The sequence below is a fragment of the Trachurus trachurus genome (genome assembly GCF_905171665.1).
Source record: "Trachurus trachurus genome assembly, chromosome: 17".
Taxonomy (NCBI): Eukaryota; Metazoa; Chordata; class Actinopteri; order Carangiformes; family Carangidae; genus Trachurus; species Trachurus trachurus.
In genome coordinates, this window is record NC_139900.1 from 1,873,411 (window position 1) to 1,892,339 (window position 18,929).

The 18,929-nt window shown below is 44.8% G+C and overlaps 1 protein-coding gene across 1 annotated transcript; it reads right to left on the reverse strand.

Annotated features, from left to right (window-relative positions):
* fastk (Fas-activated serine/threonine kinase) lies at positions 1 to 16,766 on the reverse strand. The gene is made up of 11 exons (XM_083991629.1): positions 16,629 to 16,766; positions 13,697 to 14,600; positions 11,010 to 11,349; positions 9,296 to 9,483; positions 7,950 to 8,098; positions 7,158 to 7,374; positions 6,244 to 6,403; positions 5,236 to 5,327; positions 3,413 to 4,139; positions 1,261 to 1,375; positions 1 to 363 (listed from the first exon to the last, which is right to left on the reverse strand). The coding sequence occupies exons 2-11, from the start codon at positions 14,556 to 14,558 to the stop codon at positions 277 to 279; spliced, it is 2,937 nt and encodes a 978-aa protein (XP_083847755.1). The 5' UTR covers positions 14,559 to 14,600; positions 16,629 to 16,766; the 3' UTR covers positions 1 to 276.
* Between the last annotated feature and the right edge of the window lie 2,163 nt (positions 16,767 to 18,929).

Below are 18,929 nucleotides of genomic sequence, written 5' to 3' on the forward strand. Positions count from 1 at the left end.
CATGAGGGGGAGGAGATAATGAGTGAACTATTCCTTTAACTGAGTCAAGATGGACACGTTTCATAGACAAACTGATCAATACAGTTATTACAACTGTTTATTATTGTAAATTCAATTATTTTTTTATAAATCAATAATGAAAATGATCGTTAGCTGTAGCCGTGATGATGTCACTGAGTAGGTGAATCCTCACAGAGAAACACAAACAGCCGAGACCCCTACACACACACACACACACACACACACGCACACACGCAGACACACACACACAGAGCGTCATAGTGGGACGTCCAGCAGCTTCTTGTGCAGGTACTGCTTCACCTCCTCGATGCCGTTCAGCTTCTCCAGCTCGTGGTACGGCAGCTGAGAGGGGACAAACACAGACTGAGCATCAAACCCGATCAATACCAGTTTTATCAGTTTAGTTTAGTTAGTTTAGTTAGTACATATTTAAATTAATGGTGCATGGTGCAGGGCCGTTGCTATGAATTCTGGGCCCCCTTAAAGAATACTAAAGTGGGCCCCTCCCCCTAACTTTTCCTTTTTTTTTCTTAGACTACGTATGTATTATGGTTTTTTATTTAGCCTTCTTTGTTTTGATGCTAATGCAGCATTACACTGCAAAAACTCAAGTATCTTAGCAAGAATATTTGTCTTATTTCTAGTCAAAATGTCATTTCTAGTCAAAACAAATCTCATTCTACTTAAAATAAGACTCATCATATTAAAAGCAGTTTGTTTTTAGACACTTTTTACTTCTTTCAAGCTGATTTTCACTTGGAATAAGTAGAAAAAATCTGATAGTGGAGCAAGTTTTTCTTCCTTATTACAAGCACAAAAAACTTACTTTCACTGGCAGATTTTTCTATTTATTGTGAATTTAAGTGAAAATGATCTAAAAACAAGTTAATTTTTAGGTGATGAGTCTTATTTTAAGTGGAAAGAGATTAGTTTTGACTAGAAATGAGACATTTGGACAAGAAATAAGACAAATATTCTTGGAAAGATGTAGAGTTTTTACAGTGTACTATGAGTATTAGTCAGGGTCTTACGCAGAATAAATCAGTCATACAAAGATTAGACTACTGGGGTTTTTTATGGCCCCACTGGGCGCTGGGCCCCTAGAGTTATCATCACCTTTCTCCCCTATACAACGGCCCTGGTGATCAGTAACAAATAGAGACAATAGAAATAAGGTACAAAAGATTCATGAATTGAAAACATAAGAAGACAGAGTGAGGATGTAAAAGACCCTTATACCTGCAGGATGACGTATCCCAGCAGCCTCAGGTGTCGGTCTCTCATGGCTCTGGACCCGACCAGAACCTCAGAGTTGTGGCAGTAGTGCCACTTGTCGTTGACGGACATGACGACCCTGAGGAGAGAGGAGGACCGAGACAACCGGGTCAGTTCTGTTCTAAAGGTTCTGCTCTATCCACCACTTTATTTTCCCATGATCCATTGCATCACACCACAACGGAAGTGGGTTTTCAACTTCCGTTTCACTCCGTATTAGCATTCTAGCGAGCGGCTAACTGGTAGCGTTAGCCACCGGTTCTAGCGAGCGGCTAACTGGTAGCGTTAGCCACCGGTTCTAGCGAGCGGCTAACTGGTAGCGTTAGCCACCGGTTCTAGCGAGCGGCTAACTGGTAGCGTTAGCCACCGGTGTAGGTACCAGATGTGGGGGCTCCGGGCTGCCAAAACCATTTTGACTAAATCTGATGTTTGTTAAGTCTATAAAACTAATTATTGAACAAACATTACTATTTCTGTGTGCACGTTTTTGTAATTAGTCATGGTTGTCGTAGTTGTTAGCTTAGCTGCTGCTGACAGCTAACAGCAGCAGCTAAGCTAACATCAGGACGTCAGCTGTTAAAACCCTCCCGTTGTGGGACACGACATGAAACTACTCCAGTTAGCTCAGTCATGTTGGAACTAGGATATCCGCTGGAAAAATGTTTTTTTCATGGGCCGTTTATTGAGTTATTGTTTATTGACACTGCTAACGGCTAACAGCTAACGGTTAGCCCAGCTAATCTAAAATGTTTGTTCAACAATTGGTTTTATAGACTTCATAAACATCAGAGTAGTCACAACGGTGATATAGTGACGTGAAAATGTGACATAAAGCTAAAACCTCGTCCGTATTGTTCTCATTAAAATTATGTGATGATTATAAATAAAGTCATCACGGCCGATGTCTATCAACCAGTCTATGATGGCGACACCCAGCGGCATTCTCTGGAAAGTGGTGGATCGACCGAATCTCCTTGTTGTTTACATTCTACTTCCGGGTAGAAAACCAGCACGTAATTTGAATGAGATCAATAGTAACGAACGAGAGTTTAGCTATATATCATATTTTTCACGTCCTATCACCGTTTAGACAAATCTGAAATGATTGAAGAAACATTACTATTTCTGTGTGTGTGTTTTGTGTTGCTATGTGTTGTATTTATTCAGTTTGGGGGAATCACAGTGTCTAGAAAGCATCAGTGGCTCAGCTGACAGGGACAGCTAACAGTAGCTAAGCTAACGGCGGCAGCTAAGCTAACGGTAGCTAAGCTAACGGTAGCTAAGCTAACGGCGGTAGCTAAGCTAACAGCAGGACGTCAGCTGTTAAAACCCTCCCGTTGTGGGATGATAACCATGACTAATTACAAAAATGTGCACACAGAAATAGTAATGTTTGTCCAATCATTGGTTTTATAGACTTTACAAACATCAGATTAGTCTAAATAGTGATGGACGAGAGTTTCACTATATTTATCTAATTTTTCATGTCACTATATCACCGTTTAGACTAATCTGATGTTTGTAAAGTCTATAAAACCAATGATTGGACAAACATTACTATTTATGTGTGCACATTTTTGTAATTAGTCATGGTTATCATAGATTAGCCGGGCTAACGGTTAGCTACCTGTTTAACTTTAATAACTCAGTGACTCAATAAACGCTCCATGAAAAAATATTTTCTCCAGCGGATATCTGAGTTCCAACATGACTGAGCTAACTGGAGTAGTTTCATGTCGTGTCCCACAACGGGAGGGTTTTAACAGCTGACGTCCTGCTGTTAGCTTAGCTACCGCCGTTAGCTTAGCTACCGTTAGCTTAGCTACCGTTAGTTGTCCCTGTCAGCTGAGCCACTGATGCTTTCTAGACACCGTGATTCCCCCAAACTGAATAAATACAACACACAGCAACACAAAACACACACACATGCATAGTAATGTTTCTTCAATCATTTCAGATTTGTCTAAACGGTGATAGGGCGTGAAAAATATGATATATAGCTAAACTCTCGTTCGTTACTATTGATCTCATTCACATTACAGCTGGTTTTCTACCCGGAAGTAGAATGTAAACAACAAGGAGATTCGTCCTCTAGGTTCTGTTCTCTGGTTCTGACCTGTGGAGCTGCCTCTGGTCCGGGGGGGGGTTCTCTGGTTCTGGTCGGTTCCCTGTGGGGGGCGAGGGGCCCGGCTCGGCCCCCGGCCCCTCTGGATACGCCATGCCCTCGTAGAACGCCGGCAGCTCACAGTCCGAGCCCCGCCCCCCCGCTGCTGCCCCCCCCGGCCCCCCCTCGTCCTCCAGGATCTTCCCGATGGAGAACTGGAACAGCGAGTCGCCGGGCGCCCCCCCCGCGGCCCCCGGCCCCCCCGGTGCCCCCCCCGTGGCGGCGGCGGGTCCCGGGGGGGCGGCGGCGTCCGAGGGGGGGCTGCTGAGCGTGGAGCTGTCCTGACTCTCCAGCGACTGCTCCTTGGCCAGGCTGCAGTAGAACTCTGCAGCGGGGATGTAGTAGGCGCCGTAGTCCAGCGGCCCGTTGCCCCCGGCGACACCGGCCCGGACCGCCGCCGCCACGGGGCCGCGCAGCTGCTGGCCCATGAAGGACCGCGTCGTCTCCGTGGCAACGCCGCCCAGGGCCTCGCCCGGCCGCTCCCCACCGCCGCCGACTTCATCCTCCGCCGCCGCGAAGGGAGAGAACCTCTGGAACTCTGACGTCACCACGGCGACCGCTCCGTCGGCCGACTTGGACGCCACGGCGACGCAGGCCGGAGAGACGATGCTCAGGGCCAGACCGGGTCCAGACCGGATCGGTAGAACCCGACCAGAACCGTCCATCCACAGCAGGAAGTCTGAAAGAAAGAACCGGTCACAACCACGTTACGATACGATAAGATAAACTTTATTGTCCCGTTAAGCTCTGTTCCCTCTAAGTCAGGGGTGTCAAACTCATTTTAGTTCAGGGGCCACAAACAGCGCAATCTGATCTCAAGTGGGCCGGACCAGTAAAATGAAAGCATGATACCATATAAATAAAAAGAACATTGAATTGTTCCCTTTGTTTTAGTGAATTATTAAGATGTTTACAGTTAAAGCAGAAGTAAGCGATCCGGTCGTTTTCGCTAATGCTGCGTTCCAGGCAGGCTTTTGAAATCGTAAATTACAGCTTCAAGTCACGACTTACGACTTTGTAGCGTTCCAGGCAACCCACTCGTGTTTCTCCGACCTGTTTTACCTGTGAAAGTCACTATAACGGCCACTCGTAACTTCTGACCCGTGAACTCGTACCAGATCGAACTGGTACGACTTCACAGGTCGGAAAAACACGAGTTACGAGTTTCCTTGAACGCACCATAACAGTCCTCGTCCCTACGTCACCACATTCACGGCGTTCCTTGGCTGCACACACAGCCCTGCATGCCGTTCTCTCTCCTCATTGGATAAAAACTGTAGGATACGATAAATGTTTTCTCTTCGGCTCAGAGCAGAGCAGAGGGACTGACAGACCCGTGTTTCAGTCCAAACACTCTATATAAGTGATTGCTGTCGGAAGATATAACTATTTAAGACTTATATTAACACAAATATATCACTCACTTCTGCTTTAATGAACTATTCTTTTACAAACCAACTTGACATTTCTTGATTAAATGTGCAATTTCAACAATATTATGCCTCTTACAGTATGTCTTCTGTAATTTTCACAGTTGGCAAATTCATCCTGAGGGCCGGATTGAACCCTCTGCCGGGCCGGCTCTAAGGTGTTTTACTGTGCAATTGCACACTGCTCCCCACCTCTTTGCCCAGAAGACAAACTAGTACTCTAGTAATCTCAGGTTCAGGTTATTTTATTGATACCCAAGGGTAAACTAGTTTTGCAGTCAAGAGTCTGTAGTACTGTAGTACTCTGTAGTAATGTGTAGCGCTGTAGTACTCTGAGTGTAGTACCTGTGTAGTATCCTGGAGCCAGTACTTCGTCCTGTTTGTAGTTCTGTTCTCCGACCAGCTGACGTAACGCCTCGGCCACCAGACCTTTGTAGCTGAGGGAAACAAATGTCTTATTCTCCACATCAATGAATGACTCTAATAGTTTGTAAATGAATGTAAGGAGCTTTTAACTCTTGTTAGTGAGAATGAACTCTTTGAAAGCAGCTGCACTGATGTGCTGCTTTTAGGGGTTAGGGTTTCCTTCTCTGACACAGCTTGTGTCCAATAGGATTTTAGAAAAAGACCTGAAAGTAACCAGTACTTTTCAGCCGTACTACTAATTAACTCCAGTAAAAGTACAAATATTTGTCTTGGAAATGTATTCAAGTAGAGTAATAAGTACCAAAGAAATCTAATACTCAAGTAAAGTACAAATCCTCTGGATATGTACTTAAAGGGATAGTGTCATTTTTTTAAAGTGGGGTTGTATGATCTCCAAATAGCCCCTAAGTACTTTAATTGCAGTAGAAGACTCTCTGCACTCCTCCCGTTAGCAACGGGAGGAGTGCAATTTTTTCCAGCCCCTCAAAGTGCAGGAAAAACACAGTTTTTATTTGGACCTAACCAACTCACGTATCCCTCCGCCCAGGGTTAGCACCCGCCGATCAGCAGTTGGTTAGGTCCAAATAAAAACTGTGTTTTTCCTGCACTTTGAAGGGCTGGAAAAAATTATATTATAGTGAACAATGGAACTGTGTATTTTTTTTCAGGTAAAACCTCTTTTAGGTCGTGAAAATAGGCCGTTTCTTTGGGTCTGTTCACAACACTGTATGTTGTAAATCTCTGGGCAGGGCTATTATGGGCTGGTGTTGCTAACGGGAGGAGTGCAGAGAGTCTTCTACTGCAATTAAAGTACTTAGGGGCTATTTGGAGATCATACAACCCCACTTTAAAAAAATGACACTATCCCTTTAAGTACAGTACTCAAGTCAATTTACTCTGTTTCTGTCCACCACTGTGCCTACGTACCTGTACTTGCGGTTGACCTCGTCGGCCGTCAGGGCGTGGTCAAACATCAGGACCTTGTGTGCGTCCTGCAGCCGCGGCCCGGTGTAGTCGCGGTACTCCAGCTCCACGGCGGCGTCCAGCAGAGACAGGTAGCGCCGCACGATGAGCGCGTACGGGCTGTCTGTGGGGAGACGACAGGTGAGCAGCAGTTCTACTCAGGGCCGGCCCTAGGATGTTGGTGGCCCCCTAAACAAGGTTTTTGTTTGTGGCCCTGCACTCTAAGCACAAACACCAAATCACTGGTTAAAACTGAACACAGACGTGTTTATCCCTCTGAGGTTTGAGGCCATTTTCTCCACTTTTACATATTTTCTTAAATGTATCTTTTTAAGATACTTGCAGATGTAACAATACTCAAGTGTTTCATGTCTAAATATTAGAACCTCCGCTGTAAGCACACTGAGGCCAGTTTGTCCTACAACACTGTAGAAAGAAATAATTTAGGCCAAATGCTGGAAATTTGAGGTCTGCTTTTTGAAAAATGTCCAATCCCTTGTGAAAACACTCCTTCAGTCATGAGAATGAACTGTTTTGGTGCTTGAAATAGGATATGAATACAGTAATAGATAAGTGTAGAAAACAAGTCTAAAATGACATTTTGTAAGATTGCTTTTTGAGCACAAATGTTGTCATTCTGCCGTTCTATTTTCACCAAATGTCTCAAATGTGAGATAAAAGAAGCTGAATATTGACTTCACATTACATATAAAGCTCATAGCTGCACGTGCAGACCTCAGGATGTTTAAATGACTTGATGAACCCCGGTACCTTTCTGATCATGTGGCCCCCCACCTAACGGCTGTGGCCCTAAACAACCGCATAGAGGGTTTATGTCAGGGGCCGGCCCTGGTTCTACTGGTTCTACTGGTACTGACTGGTGACGTTGCTGATGAAGGCGGAGGAGAAGACGCGGTGCAGCACGAGGCCCGGGAAGTGTCCGAGCTGGAACAGAGACATGAGGATGTTGACGGTGGCGAGCGGCGAGCTGAGCGCCTTCAGCTCCACCACCTCCTCCAGCCGGGAGAAGAACTGCTGCTCGCCCACGGGACGGTAGCTCATCCTGCTGAACGGGAACACCAGCTTCTGGATCACCTGGGGGGGGACATGACACACCTGAGGACACTGAGCCTGGAATAATACCTGTATCACAACCGAAATCACGACACTCAGACCCACAAACTTGTGTCGCCGTTTGAAATTACAGAACCACGACAGAACCCCTTCAGCTCCCAGACAGCGACAGCGACGTGAGCAAGGAGAAGTGAATGAATGAATGAACGAATATATATTTACGTATCGTGCACCAATTAAGGCGCCCAGCCTATAAGGGCTTACAAGACACAGGATTAGAATGAGAAGTGATTAGAATGCGTTACTTTTCAATCATCTTATTTTGTTTTATTATATTTCGTTCTATTTTTATTTTGTCTTTATGTCAATTTTCCTTTGTTGTGTCATAATTGTTATCAGGTCCCTATAAGCAGGTAGGTTGTATGTAGGTTTTTGTTCCTATTGGACCTCACATTATTTTGTGACATTTCAAAACTTTTTTTTTGCAACTTTCGCTGTCTCCCGCAATTTAATCGCAACAAAAGTGTTTAAAACATCGCAACATGCACTGCAATTTTTTCAAAATGTGGCCGCAAAATCAGGCATTTAGGCCTCACCTTACTGTCCAGGTACTCGGCCTTCTTCACCAGGAAGTCTGCGATGGTGTCGAGGAGGCGTGTCTCTCTGAGGCGGTGGCGAGCGATGTACTTGGCGATCAGGGCCATGGTGTACGGCGTGATGCTGTCCACCTTCTTAGGCAGCTCCTCTGACGGAGACAGAGAACAGGTCACATGGAGGCTCCGCCCCTCAGGGGATGTCATGGTAACACTTTACTAGAATACGTGTTCATAAGACTGACATAACACTGTCATAAACATCAATGAATACTTCTGACAGCTGTGGTTAAGTGTCATTCGGTAAGTTATGTCACTTTTGATGCAAAGTTGACATTGTTTGAGATGTTTTTGTTCTGACAACTTGACATCATTGTTAAAGTTTGTCCATTAGGTCTGCTATGACAGTTTAAATTGTCTTTATGTCAAGTTGTCAGAACAAAAACATCTCCAACAATGTCAACTTTGCATCAAAAGTGACATAACTTACCGAATGACACTTAACCACAGCTGTCATAAGTATTCATTGATGTTTATGACAGTGTTATGTCAATCTGATGAATACCTATTACAGTAAAGTGTTACCGTCCATCTGTCCTGAAACCCATCAGGTCACTACACAAACAAGCTCTGAAAATATTAGACAGAAAGTCACGACAGTATCATCACTGTGAAATACTGAACAAATATAAAATGCTTAGCTTTGATAATTTAATGATGTATTCTAATGTCCGTCTAGTGTACAAAATAATTCATAATGTTGCCCCACTGAAAACCTTTGTTAAACTCTGCTCTGAGCTTGAAGATCTGTCTCAAGTGGAGATTGTAACATCCCTAAGCGTAGCTCTGCCTTTGCTCAATCTGCCTTTTCTTTTAAATCTGTCAAATCATGGAACAATCTTCCAACTAATCTGAAACTTTGTAGCTACAGACTTCAATGTTTTCTCCCGGGAAGTCAAACAATGGATCCTAAGAAATCAGTCATGTCAGCATTAATCATTAAACATGAGCCTAAATTATTTTTAACCTTGGCAAAGTGTGAAGTATTTTAATAACTGTATGTTTCTTTCTGATATGAAAGAGGACTATGTCCTGAGTGTTTGTGATGAGTGAGAGGGTGTATTATGTATGTGTATGGATGTTTAGAACGCTGTGTAAATTGATAATTCTCACCTTTCTATTGTTTTTATTCACCGGCCCAGGGACGACGGATGGAAAGTAGCTAGTCAGATAAATCCGGTACAAGGCATCTCCTCTCATTTCCAGACTAATGTTATCCTGTACATTGTCCCTGATACAAATAAACTTCTTAAACTAAACTAAACATCAGCGGCGGGGGCGGGGCTCACCTGCCAGGCTGCTGATGAACTTCTCCTGGCGGTTCTGGTAGAACAGGTGAGAGCTGAAGATGAGCTCCAGACTCTTGTTGCTCGCCTCGCGGGCGCACGCCGCCAGCATCTCGTCCAACAGCGCCATCTCCTGGTCACGCACGCCGCTGACGCTCGCCAGAGTGTGTTTGACCAGACGCAGGATCTTCCTGGACACACACACACTGACGTCAGAGTTACTGAACGACTCACATGTAGCACACACACACAGACAGACAGATAGGGGTGGGAGAAAAGAATCGATCCATGTAAGAATCACGATTCTTATCCTCTACGATTCTGGATCGATTCATAATCCTCAGAAATAGATTTTTATTCACGTTACCTCCGTCTCAATACGCGCCCTCACAGGCTCCCGTACAGAGCGCTGTAGCAGTTTACTTTAAAATGGTTCAAATATATTGCTGCTGAATGAACCTGCAACATGTGATGTGCATTTTTTGGGGGGAAATATGGCTCCTGATATACTAGTCTGTAGACATCATCATCACTCAACTTTTTCACATAGTCTGGTGTTATAAAAGCAAACTAAAAATCGCAAAAATAAAAATCAAGAATCGTTTTGAATCGACAATCGATTTTGAATCGAATCGTGACCCGTAACTGTGTGTTCACACCAAAAGCTTCCAAAGTGTCAAAACGCCGGAAGTCAATTCATTTTCAATGAGAACCCGGCGACACTGAGCGTCCAAAGCTTCAGACGAGAAATTGAGCCCTGGTTAACTTTAGGGTAATTAGCTATGACGCGGTTCAGCGGCAGCCTGTCAGAATAGAGATGTCCGTCGGCTCCTTTTTTTTCTTTTTTTTTGTATTTCGGCCCCAATGACCAACGCGATCGAACTTTGACGTCAGTCACCTGACGAGCGGCCAAAGCGGCTGAAAATATTTGCCCTTTTGGAAGCTGTTTTGTCTGAAGCCCAGCCTCGAGCGTTTTTGACTAGGGGTGGGTATAGGACCTCATGATACAATACGCATCACGATACTTGAGTCACGATACGATACAATATTGCGATATCTAAATTTTGCAATATATTGCGATATTCTACGATATTCTACATAGTTCACTGAAAAATGTAAAAGGCATTATGCATCTTAAAATCCGAGTTGTATGTACATCAGATGATAGTGATAATTTATGGGACAAACTGAGTCAAAACAATGTAATTCACATTATCCATGCCATTTTATACAAGTGCAAGTTACAACAACATATTTGCATGAACAACACACTGTCTGAGGCAGCAGCACAGTGACACCTCGCGGAGCAGAGGTGCAGAAGTCGTACTGGATTTACGTCTGAAACAGGATTTATTATTTGAAAAGATATCGATATTGGGGGGCATCGAGTGGAACAGGAGGTTGAGGAGGCGCCTCATGTAGAGGCTACAGTCCTCAATCCCCCCTCTCTCCGTCTCTCTCAACTATACTATCAATAAAGGCATCAAAAGCCCCCCCCAAAAATCAATATTTAAATATTGAATATCGATATCGTATCGCGATATAAAGTATTGCAATATATTGCCATATCGATATTTTTGCCCACCCCTATTTTTGACGCTTTGGAAGCTTTTGGTGTGAACGCACAGTAAGAATCGGAATTCAATCGTGAGACACCCAAAGATTCCCACCCCTACACACAGACACACACACACACACAACAGGTGGTCTGTCTCACCTGTTGGCGAGCAGCTGCTCTGGGTTTGGAGGTGTGGTGTTGTTGGCGGTGTTCGTGGCGCTGCCGGCAGCAGCAGCAGCAGCAGCAGCCGGCTCCTGCAGCGAGCGCCACTTGAGCCGGTAGTAGGACAGCAGCAGGAAGAGCGTCTGTGGGTGGCGCTCCCGCTCCAGGTTCTTCTCCAGGCCGGACAGACAGGCCTCGGTCAGCGGGTGCTGGCTGCCCGGGTGCAGCTTCATGCTGGAGCTGAACACCATCGACACGTCCTTCTGGTTGAACTGGTTCAGTCTGGACTGAGACTCCGCCTCCAGCACCTGCACCACCGGGGAGTCGCTGGGCAGACCTGCAGGAGAGACCATAGATATAGAGTCAGAGGCCAAGCAGGTGACTGAGGGGCGGGGCTTAAAGAGACCAGTCAGGTGTGTGACCAGGGCTGTGTCCGAAATCACTCCCTCATTCCCTCCTCCCTACTCACTATATAGTGAATTCAATATAGTGACTATATAGTAACTCACTGGTCAAATAAAAAAACACTTTCAGACACTACTCCGCCGCACAGTTAAAATGTTCCGACCGCGATCGTAACGGCCGGTGTAGGTACCATGGATACCACCACGGTAACGGCCGGTGTAGCGTAGACCTACGGATGTACCAACATAAAAAGAGGAGTAAAGCAATTTATTAAGCAGTAATATATATATTTAAGAATCAAAGATGTTCAATCAAACCCACGTAGTTTGAAACAACGTTCAAAACACACACAGCCAGTGTCACAACTAAGCATAAAGTCCGCTAGCTTAATGCTAACGTACAATGTAAAACACCATAAACGGTCTAACAGAAATTAGCCTCGCTATCCAGAGTCTGTGGTCAGTTTATAACGTTTGTTATAAACTGAGGTTTGTTTTGGGAGTCTGTGGAAGCCGCGACCGGACAACTCTGGCAGCTGGACACATTTATTGAGGCTGCTGCACTACTGCATTTATTTGGTAGCTACACCGGTCACTACTTGCATTTATTTGGTAGCTACACCGGTCACTACTTGCATTTATTTGGTAGCTACACCGGTCACTACTTCATTTATTTGGTAGCTACACCGGTCACTACTTGCATTTATTTGGTAGCTACACCGGTCACTACTGCATTTATTTGGTAGCTACACCGGTCGCTACTTCATTTATTTGGTAGCTACACCGGTCACTACTTCATTTATTTGGTAGCTACACCGGTCACTACTTGCATTTATTTGGTAGCTACACCGGTCACTACTTGCATTTATTTGGTAGCTACACCGGTCGCTACTTCATTTATTTGGTAGCTACACCGGTCACTACTTGCATTTATTTGGTAGCTACACCGGTCACTACTTCATTTATTTGGTAGCTACACCGGTCACTACTTGCATTTATTTGGTAGCTACACCGGTCACTACTTGCATTTATTTGGTAGCTACACCGGTCACTACTTGCATTTATTTGGTAGCTACACCGGTCACTACTGCATTTATTTGGTAGCTACACCGGTCGCTACTTGCATTTATTTGGTAGCCACACCGGTCGCTACTTGCATTTATTTGGTAGCTACACCGGTCACTACTTCATTTATTTGGTAGCTACACCGGTCGCTACTTCATTTATTTGGTAGCTACACCGGTCACTACTGCATTTATTTGGTAGCTACACTGGTCACTACTGCATTTATTTGGTCACTACTTCATTTATTTGGTAGCCACACCGGTCGCTACTGCATTTATTTGGTCACTACTTCATTTATTTGGTAGCTACACCGGTCACTACTTCATTTATTTGGTAGCTACACCGGTCACTACTGCATTTATTTGGTAGCTACACTGGTCACTACTGCATTTATTTGGTCACTACTTCATTTATTTGGTAGCCACACCGGTCGCTACTTGCATTTATTTGGTAGCTACACCGGTCGCTACTTCATTTATTCGGTAGCTACACCGGTCACTACTTCATTTATTTGGTCACTACTTCATTTATTTGGTAGCTACACTGGTCACTACTGCATTTATTTGGTAGCTACACCGGTCACTACTGCATTTATTTGGTAGCTACACCGGTCACTACTGCATTTATTTGGTAGCTACACCGGTCACTACTGCATTTATTTGGTAGCTACACCGGTCACTAGTTCATTTATTTGGTAGCTACACCGGTCGCTACTGCATTTATTTGGTAGCTACACCGGTCACTACTTCATTTATTTGGTAGCTACACCGGTCACTACTGCATTTATTTGGTAGCTACACCGGTCACTACTGCATTTATTTGGTAGCTACACCGGTCACTACTTGCATTTATTTGGTAGCTACACCGGTCACTACTGCATTTATTTGGTAGCTACACCGGTCACTAGTTCATTTATTTGGTAGCTACACCGGTCACTACTTCATTTATTTGGTAGCTACACCGGTCACTACTGCATTTATTTGGTAGCTACACCGGTCACTACTGCATTTATTTGGTAGCTACACCGGTCACTAGTTCATTTATTTGGTAGCTACACCGGTCACTACTTCATTTATTTGGTAGCTACACCGGTCACTACTGCATTTATTTGGTAGCTACACCGGTCACTACTGCATTTATTTGGTAGCTACACCGGTCACTACTTCATTTAGGGGGGTTTAGGACACAGCCCAGGTGTGAGGTCAGGTGACTCACCGAGCGCGGCGACGGCGTACAGACAGTTGACGATACTGAAGTTGTCGAACTTGGAGCAGTCGTTGACGATGGCGTTGCACAGAGTCTGAAAGTCCTGATGCTCCAGGATCTGTCGTCCGTCGCCACCGCCGCCGTCGGCCCCGCCCCCCACGGCGGCGGCCTCGGGGTCGTCCCCCCCGGCGACCCGTGGTGGCGGCGGTAACGGCGGCGTGCTCTGCAGCAGCTGGCCGATCTTCTGCAGAGCGACAGGGTAGTGGTTGTGTGAGATCTTGGCGGGGTTCTGCGTGACCCAGCGCAGGACCTCGTCCGGGCGCCGCGAGCGCTCGATGAGCCGCTTCATGGTGAAGAACGTGTCGTAGCTCATCTTCTCATGGATGAAGTTCCACGTCTTCTTCCTGCCGCCGCCGCCCGAGGCCGCCACTGCCCCCCCCCCGTAGGCGTGGAAGTGGGCGTGGTGCTGGTAGTGGTGCGGCGGCGGAAGCGTGGGCGGGGCCATGTGGTGCGGTTGCGGCGGCGGCGGGTGGGAGTGGGGGTGGGGGGGGTAGTGGTGGTGGTAGTGTGCCGCTCGGTGCGCGGCCGCGGCGTCGGGCCGGTACAGCGGGTAGGAGGGGGGAGGGGCGGCGGCGTGGGCGTGGGGTTGGGGGTGGGGGTTAAGGTGTGGCGCCTCCATCGATCTCCGCCCCGGTTTGACTCCTCCCCCTCCCCCTCCCCCTCCCCCTCCTCCTCCTCCCCCGCTCCCGCCGCCGCCGCCGCCGCCGTAGAGGCGAGTGGTGGCGTACATGGCGACGGACTGAGCGGTGAAGTGGGGGGGGCGAGCTCGGCTCAGGAGGCGGCGCCACCCAGTGGACAACAGACACAGCATAGTCCGAGAGCCGGGACGCCACGAGGGAACAGGACGCCGCTCCTGCAGAGGAGGAGGAGGAGGAGGAGGAGGAGGTTAGATTCGATAGAGTCGATTCATAATCTTCAAAAATCTATTTTTTATTAAAGGGGACATATTATGCAAAACTAACTTTTTTCGCTAATTAGCGACTTTAGGTGGAGGCAGGCTAACACTACCCATACACTTCCAGTGTTTGAGCTAAGCTAATTAGCGACTTTAGGTGGAGGCAGGCTAACACTACCTATACACTTCCAGCGATTGAGCTAAGCTAATTAGCGACTTTAGGTGGAGGCAGGCTAACACTACCCATACACTTCCAGCGTTTGAGCTAAGCTAATTAGCGACTTTAGGTGGAGGCAGGCTAACACTACCTATACACTTCCAGCGTTTGAGCTAAGCTAATTAGCGACTTTAGGTGGAGGCAGGCTAACACTACCTATACACTTCCAGCGTTTGAGCTAAGCTAATTAGCGACTTTAGGTGGAGGCAGGCTAACACTACCTATACACTTCCAGCGTTTGAGCTAAGCTAATTAGCGACTTTAGGTATGAGGCAGGCTAACACTACCTATACACTTCCAGCGTTTGAGCTAAGCTAATTAGCGACTTTAGGTGGAGGCAGGCTAACACTACCTATACACTTCCAGCGTTTGAGCTAAGCTAATTAGCGACTTTAGGTGGAGGCAGGCTAACACTACCTATACACTTCCAGCGTTTGAGCTAAGCTAATTAGCGACTTTAGGTGGAGGCAGGCTAACACTACCCATACACTTCCAGTGTTTGAGCTAAGCTAATTAGCGACTTTAGGTGGAGGCAGGCTAACACTACCCATACACTTCCAGTGTTTGAGCTAAGCTAATTACGGCAATATGGCTCTATCTCCCTTGTTACTGCACGCACAGTCGAAAGGATGGTGTCTATCTGCTGGTCATGGACTCGGGCTACAGGTCGTATGTGTCCTGTTACCTGAAATGACATCTTGTTGATCTCCTTCAACTTAAAGGGATAGTTCAACATTTTGACAAACTGGCCCATTGCCATAATCCCTATAGCCATAGCAGTAGGTTCGTTACCATCAGTGGTTTTGCATGAATTTACCAGACAGGGGCCTGTGTGGAGGGATACTGGTGTTGGCTAGTTCCTGATAAACAGCTTTTTCTGACCAGTTGATGAACTGAAACAAACGTGTTTTTTGACGTACTAACAGGTGTGTTATCATTTAGAGACAGGACTTGTTGACTCAAGTAGCGGTTCATCTTATTGTCAGTAACGGTAACAGAGTTGTAACGGAGTAACAGTAACTTTCTGGATTACTGTTACTGAAGAGGGTAGTGCTGCTGTCGGTAACGCTGTTATTCCCGCCACTGCCTCCAGGTGACGTAGTAACTATTTAATCTCCAAACCTAAAGAGTCTGTCTGGTTTTTATCTTAAATATCATGTTTATGTTCTGTGAAGGTGAAGTGAAGCATCTGAAGCAGAGTCAAACTATCAGGTAGATCATCAATATGAAGCTGCCTGCATTCATCTATACATCACACACACACACACACACACACACACACACACACACACACACACACACACACACACACACACACACACACACACACAGACCTGTCAGCTGACCTCAGTCCCCAGGCCGACCGGCTAACAGGCTAACAGGCTAACGTTAGCATGTAGCGGGTGAACGTTGCTCCGCAGCGCAGTGACAGCTACGTCACTGCCTACGTCACACTCAGACGATGACGTTACGGTTTAAATGACGTACCTTTTAAGTTCTGGGGCTAATCAGGCAGCTCCCGTGCTAACGCTGCGCTGCTGTCAGTGAGCAGCCCGGCTAACGGCGGAGCTAACAGCGGAGCTAACTGATGCTAAAGCTCCACCAGGTTAACACGGGCTGGGCTAAGCTAAGCTACATTAGCCGTTAAGTTAGCCGGCTAGCATCGCTCTGTCCTGACAGCCTGCTGCCTAGCCGGGCTAAACCCGGGCTAAACCCGGGCTGACCCGGGCTAAACCGGTCCTAACCCGGGTCGGCCGGCCGGTGTTTACCTCATAGCTCAGAACCAGGGGCCGCTCCGCTCTGCTGAAAGTCCTGAGGCCGCAGACAGTGCGGGTAGAGCAGGGAAACAGGCAGCGGTCAGCCGCTTCATTCCTCCGCACAGACCGCAGCCATTACCTGCTACCCGGCATGCAACGGGGGCAGCGCCGCAGCGACACCTGGCGGCGGCCGGCGGGGAAGAGGCAGTCAACAGGTTTTTTTTATTTTTTTTTTTTTTATTGAAGTATCTTCAAAATACATTACAAACATTAAAGGCACATTGGTAATAGATAAATGCACAGTGCTGAATCAGCTATCTTGATCAATTAAGAACAGAAAGAAAAGAGAACGTGAGGGTCTCAGTCCACAATAGTAAATAAGTCCACAAAGAAAATAACTTTAGGGCATTTTTGCTTTTCATGTAATGCAAATATTTTGTATTCATTCTGAGTTGGTTTATCCATCCATTGAAGTGGGGTTTCACTTTGAGGTACTTACATCTGTTGATGAAATGTTTTCCAAGGGAAATTAAAATGTTCACCAAAAAGTCCACGTTCTTTTCCTTTAACTGTAGTCCAACCTTGATCCACATCCAATTTAATGTGTTTAGATAACAGCCAGTTTTGAAATGAAGTCCAAAATTGTACAACATACTCGCATTCAAAGAAAATATGTTCTACTGTTTCGATATCATTCTCACAAAAACCAAACATATTATTATCCAAATTAAATCTAATATGTAGGAAGTGGTTTGATGGATAAATGTCATTCAGTATTTTAAACGTGATCTCTTTCGTTTTCTGAGGGACAGGATAAGACAAATATCACTTTCTAATCGTTCTTGCTTCCACAACATTGTAACATTTTAGTTGACAAGGGTAATACTGTTCAGTCAAAATATTTCTAATAGAGTCAGTGAAGAGTTACTAACATGAACCTGAAGGATTATTATGGTTTATTCAACATTTATTCACAGTGACCGACAGGTGTTTGTCTCTGATCAGACTCACTCATAGTCACAGATACACACGGTCATTTACTACTACAACAACAACTACTACTACTACTACAAGGCAAGGCATCTTTATTTATACAGCGCATTTCATACCAAGGCAACTCAATGTGCTTTACATAAAGATAAAACTTTTTTTTTTAAAGAGAAGCATAAAACAGAATAAAAACAAACACAAAAAACAGAGTTAAAAGCAAGAGCAAATAAAAGAAAATAGATAAAGTTTAAAGTTCTTAAAAAGAGCACGTGAAAAGTGCTGACAGTTGGGGCTGATCTCAGGTCTGCTGGTAGTTTGTTCCAGTTGTTGCAGCATCACAGCTAAATGCTGCTTCACCTACTACTACTACTACTGCTAATAATAATAATAATAATAATAATAATAATAATAATAATAATAATAATAATAATAATAATAATAATAATAATAATAATACAACTACTGACATTTTTACACTTAGGGCTGTAAATGTAGGAATGAGCTTCCAGAGGATGTAGTCTAGTGAACTCAACTATAATGAAATAGACTAGAATATTTTTGGTCAAATGGCTTTTGCAGACTTGTATTTCTTATTGTTTTGAGGTTATATGGGAGATTATTTTTGTATTATTTTGTTATATGTGATATTATGTATAGATTATTGAAGTTTTTAACGTTATATTTGTGCTTGTTTTTTGTATGTTGTCATTATCTTGAGTCTGATGTAGAGGATTTATATCCTGTATCAAATGTATTTTCATTAAAGAGCATATTGCAGGTTATACTTGTTAACAAAATAAATATGTAATCTCCATTTCATTAAAAGTCACAGTGAAGAGGAGCAGGGCCTCCACACCGGAGCTGCTCGGCAGGGGGCGCTGCCTCGTTTTTCTGGGAAATGTTTATGTCACAACTAACAAATGTAACTATTCCTTCTGCTAATTTATTTATTTTTTAAATCGCTTCATAGGGATGTGGAATGGAAAAAATGTGGTTGATCAGTAATACATTTTGTCTAAACAATAAGATCAAGGAAGTATCTTTCAAAATTATACACAAAATATATCCAGCAAAAAAAGAAAAAACTTGATATTGAAACTCTTGTGATTTCTGTGGCTTGTATGATGAATCTATTGCACATTAATTTTTTCACTGTTTATATTGTCAAATGTTTTTGGTTGAATGTACAACATTTTATTGAAAAGAAAACTGGACATTCAGTAGGCTACATCTGGATGAAAAGGACATTTTCTTTACATTTTCTTGTATCTTCTTTACAACCAAATGGAAAATGATTAAGTTTTTTTTTTTTTTTGTACAACT

Bases quoted from the DNA above. Each gene is read 5' to 3' on its own strand.
- fastk (XM_083991629.1), bottom strand. From the start codon at position 14,558: ATGCTGTGTCTGTTGTCCACTGGGTGGCGCCGCCTCCTGAGCCGAGCT. The intron at 6,404-7,157 runs GTCAGTACCAGT...GTCTCCCCACAG, and splicing joins CTTCATCAGCAACGTCACCA to ACAGCCCGTACGCGCTCATC. The intron at 4,140-5,235 runs GTACTACACTCA...TCTTTCTTTCAG, and splicing joins GGCTCCAGGATACTACACAG to ACTTCCTGCTGTGGATGGAC.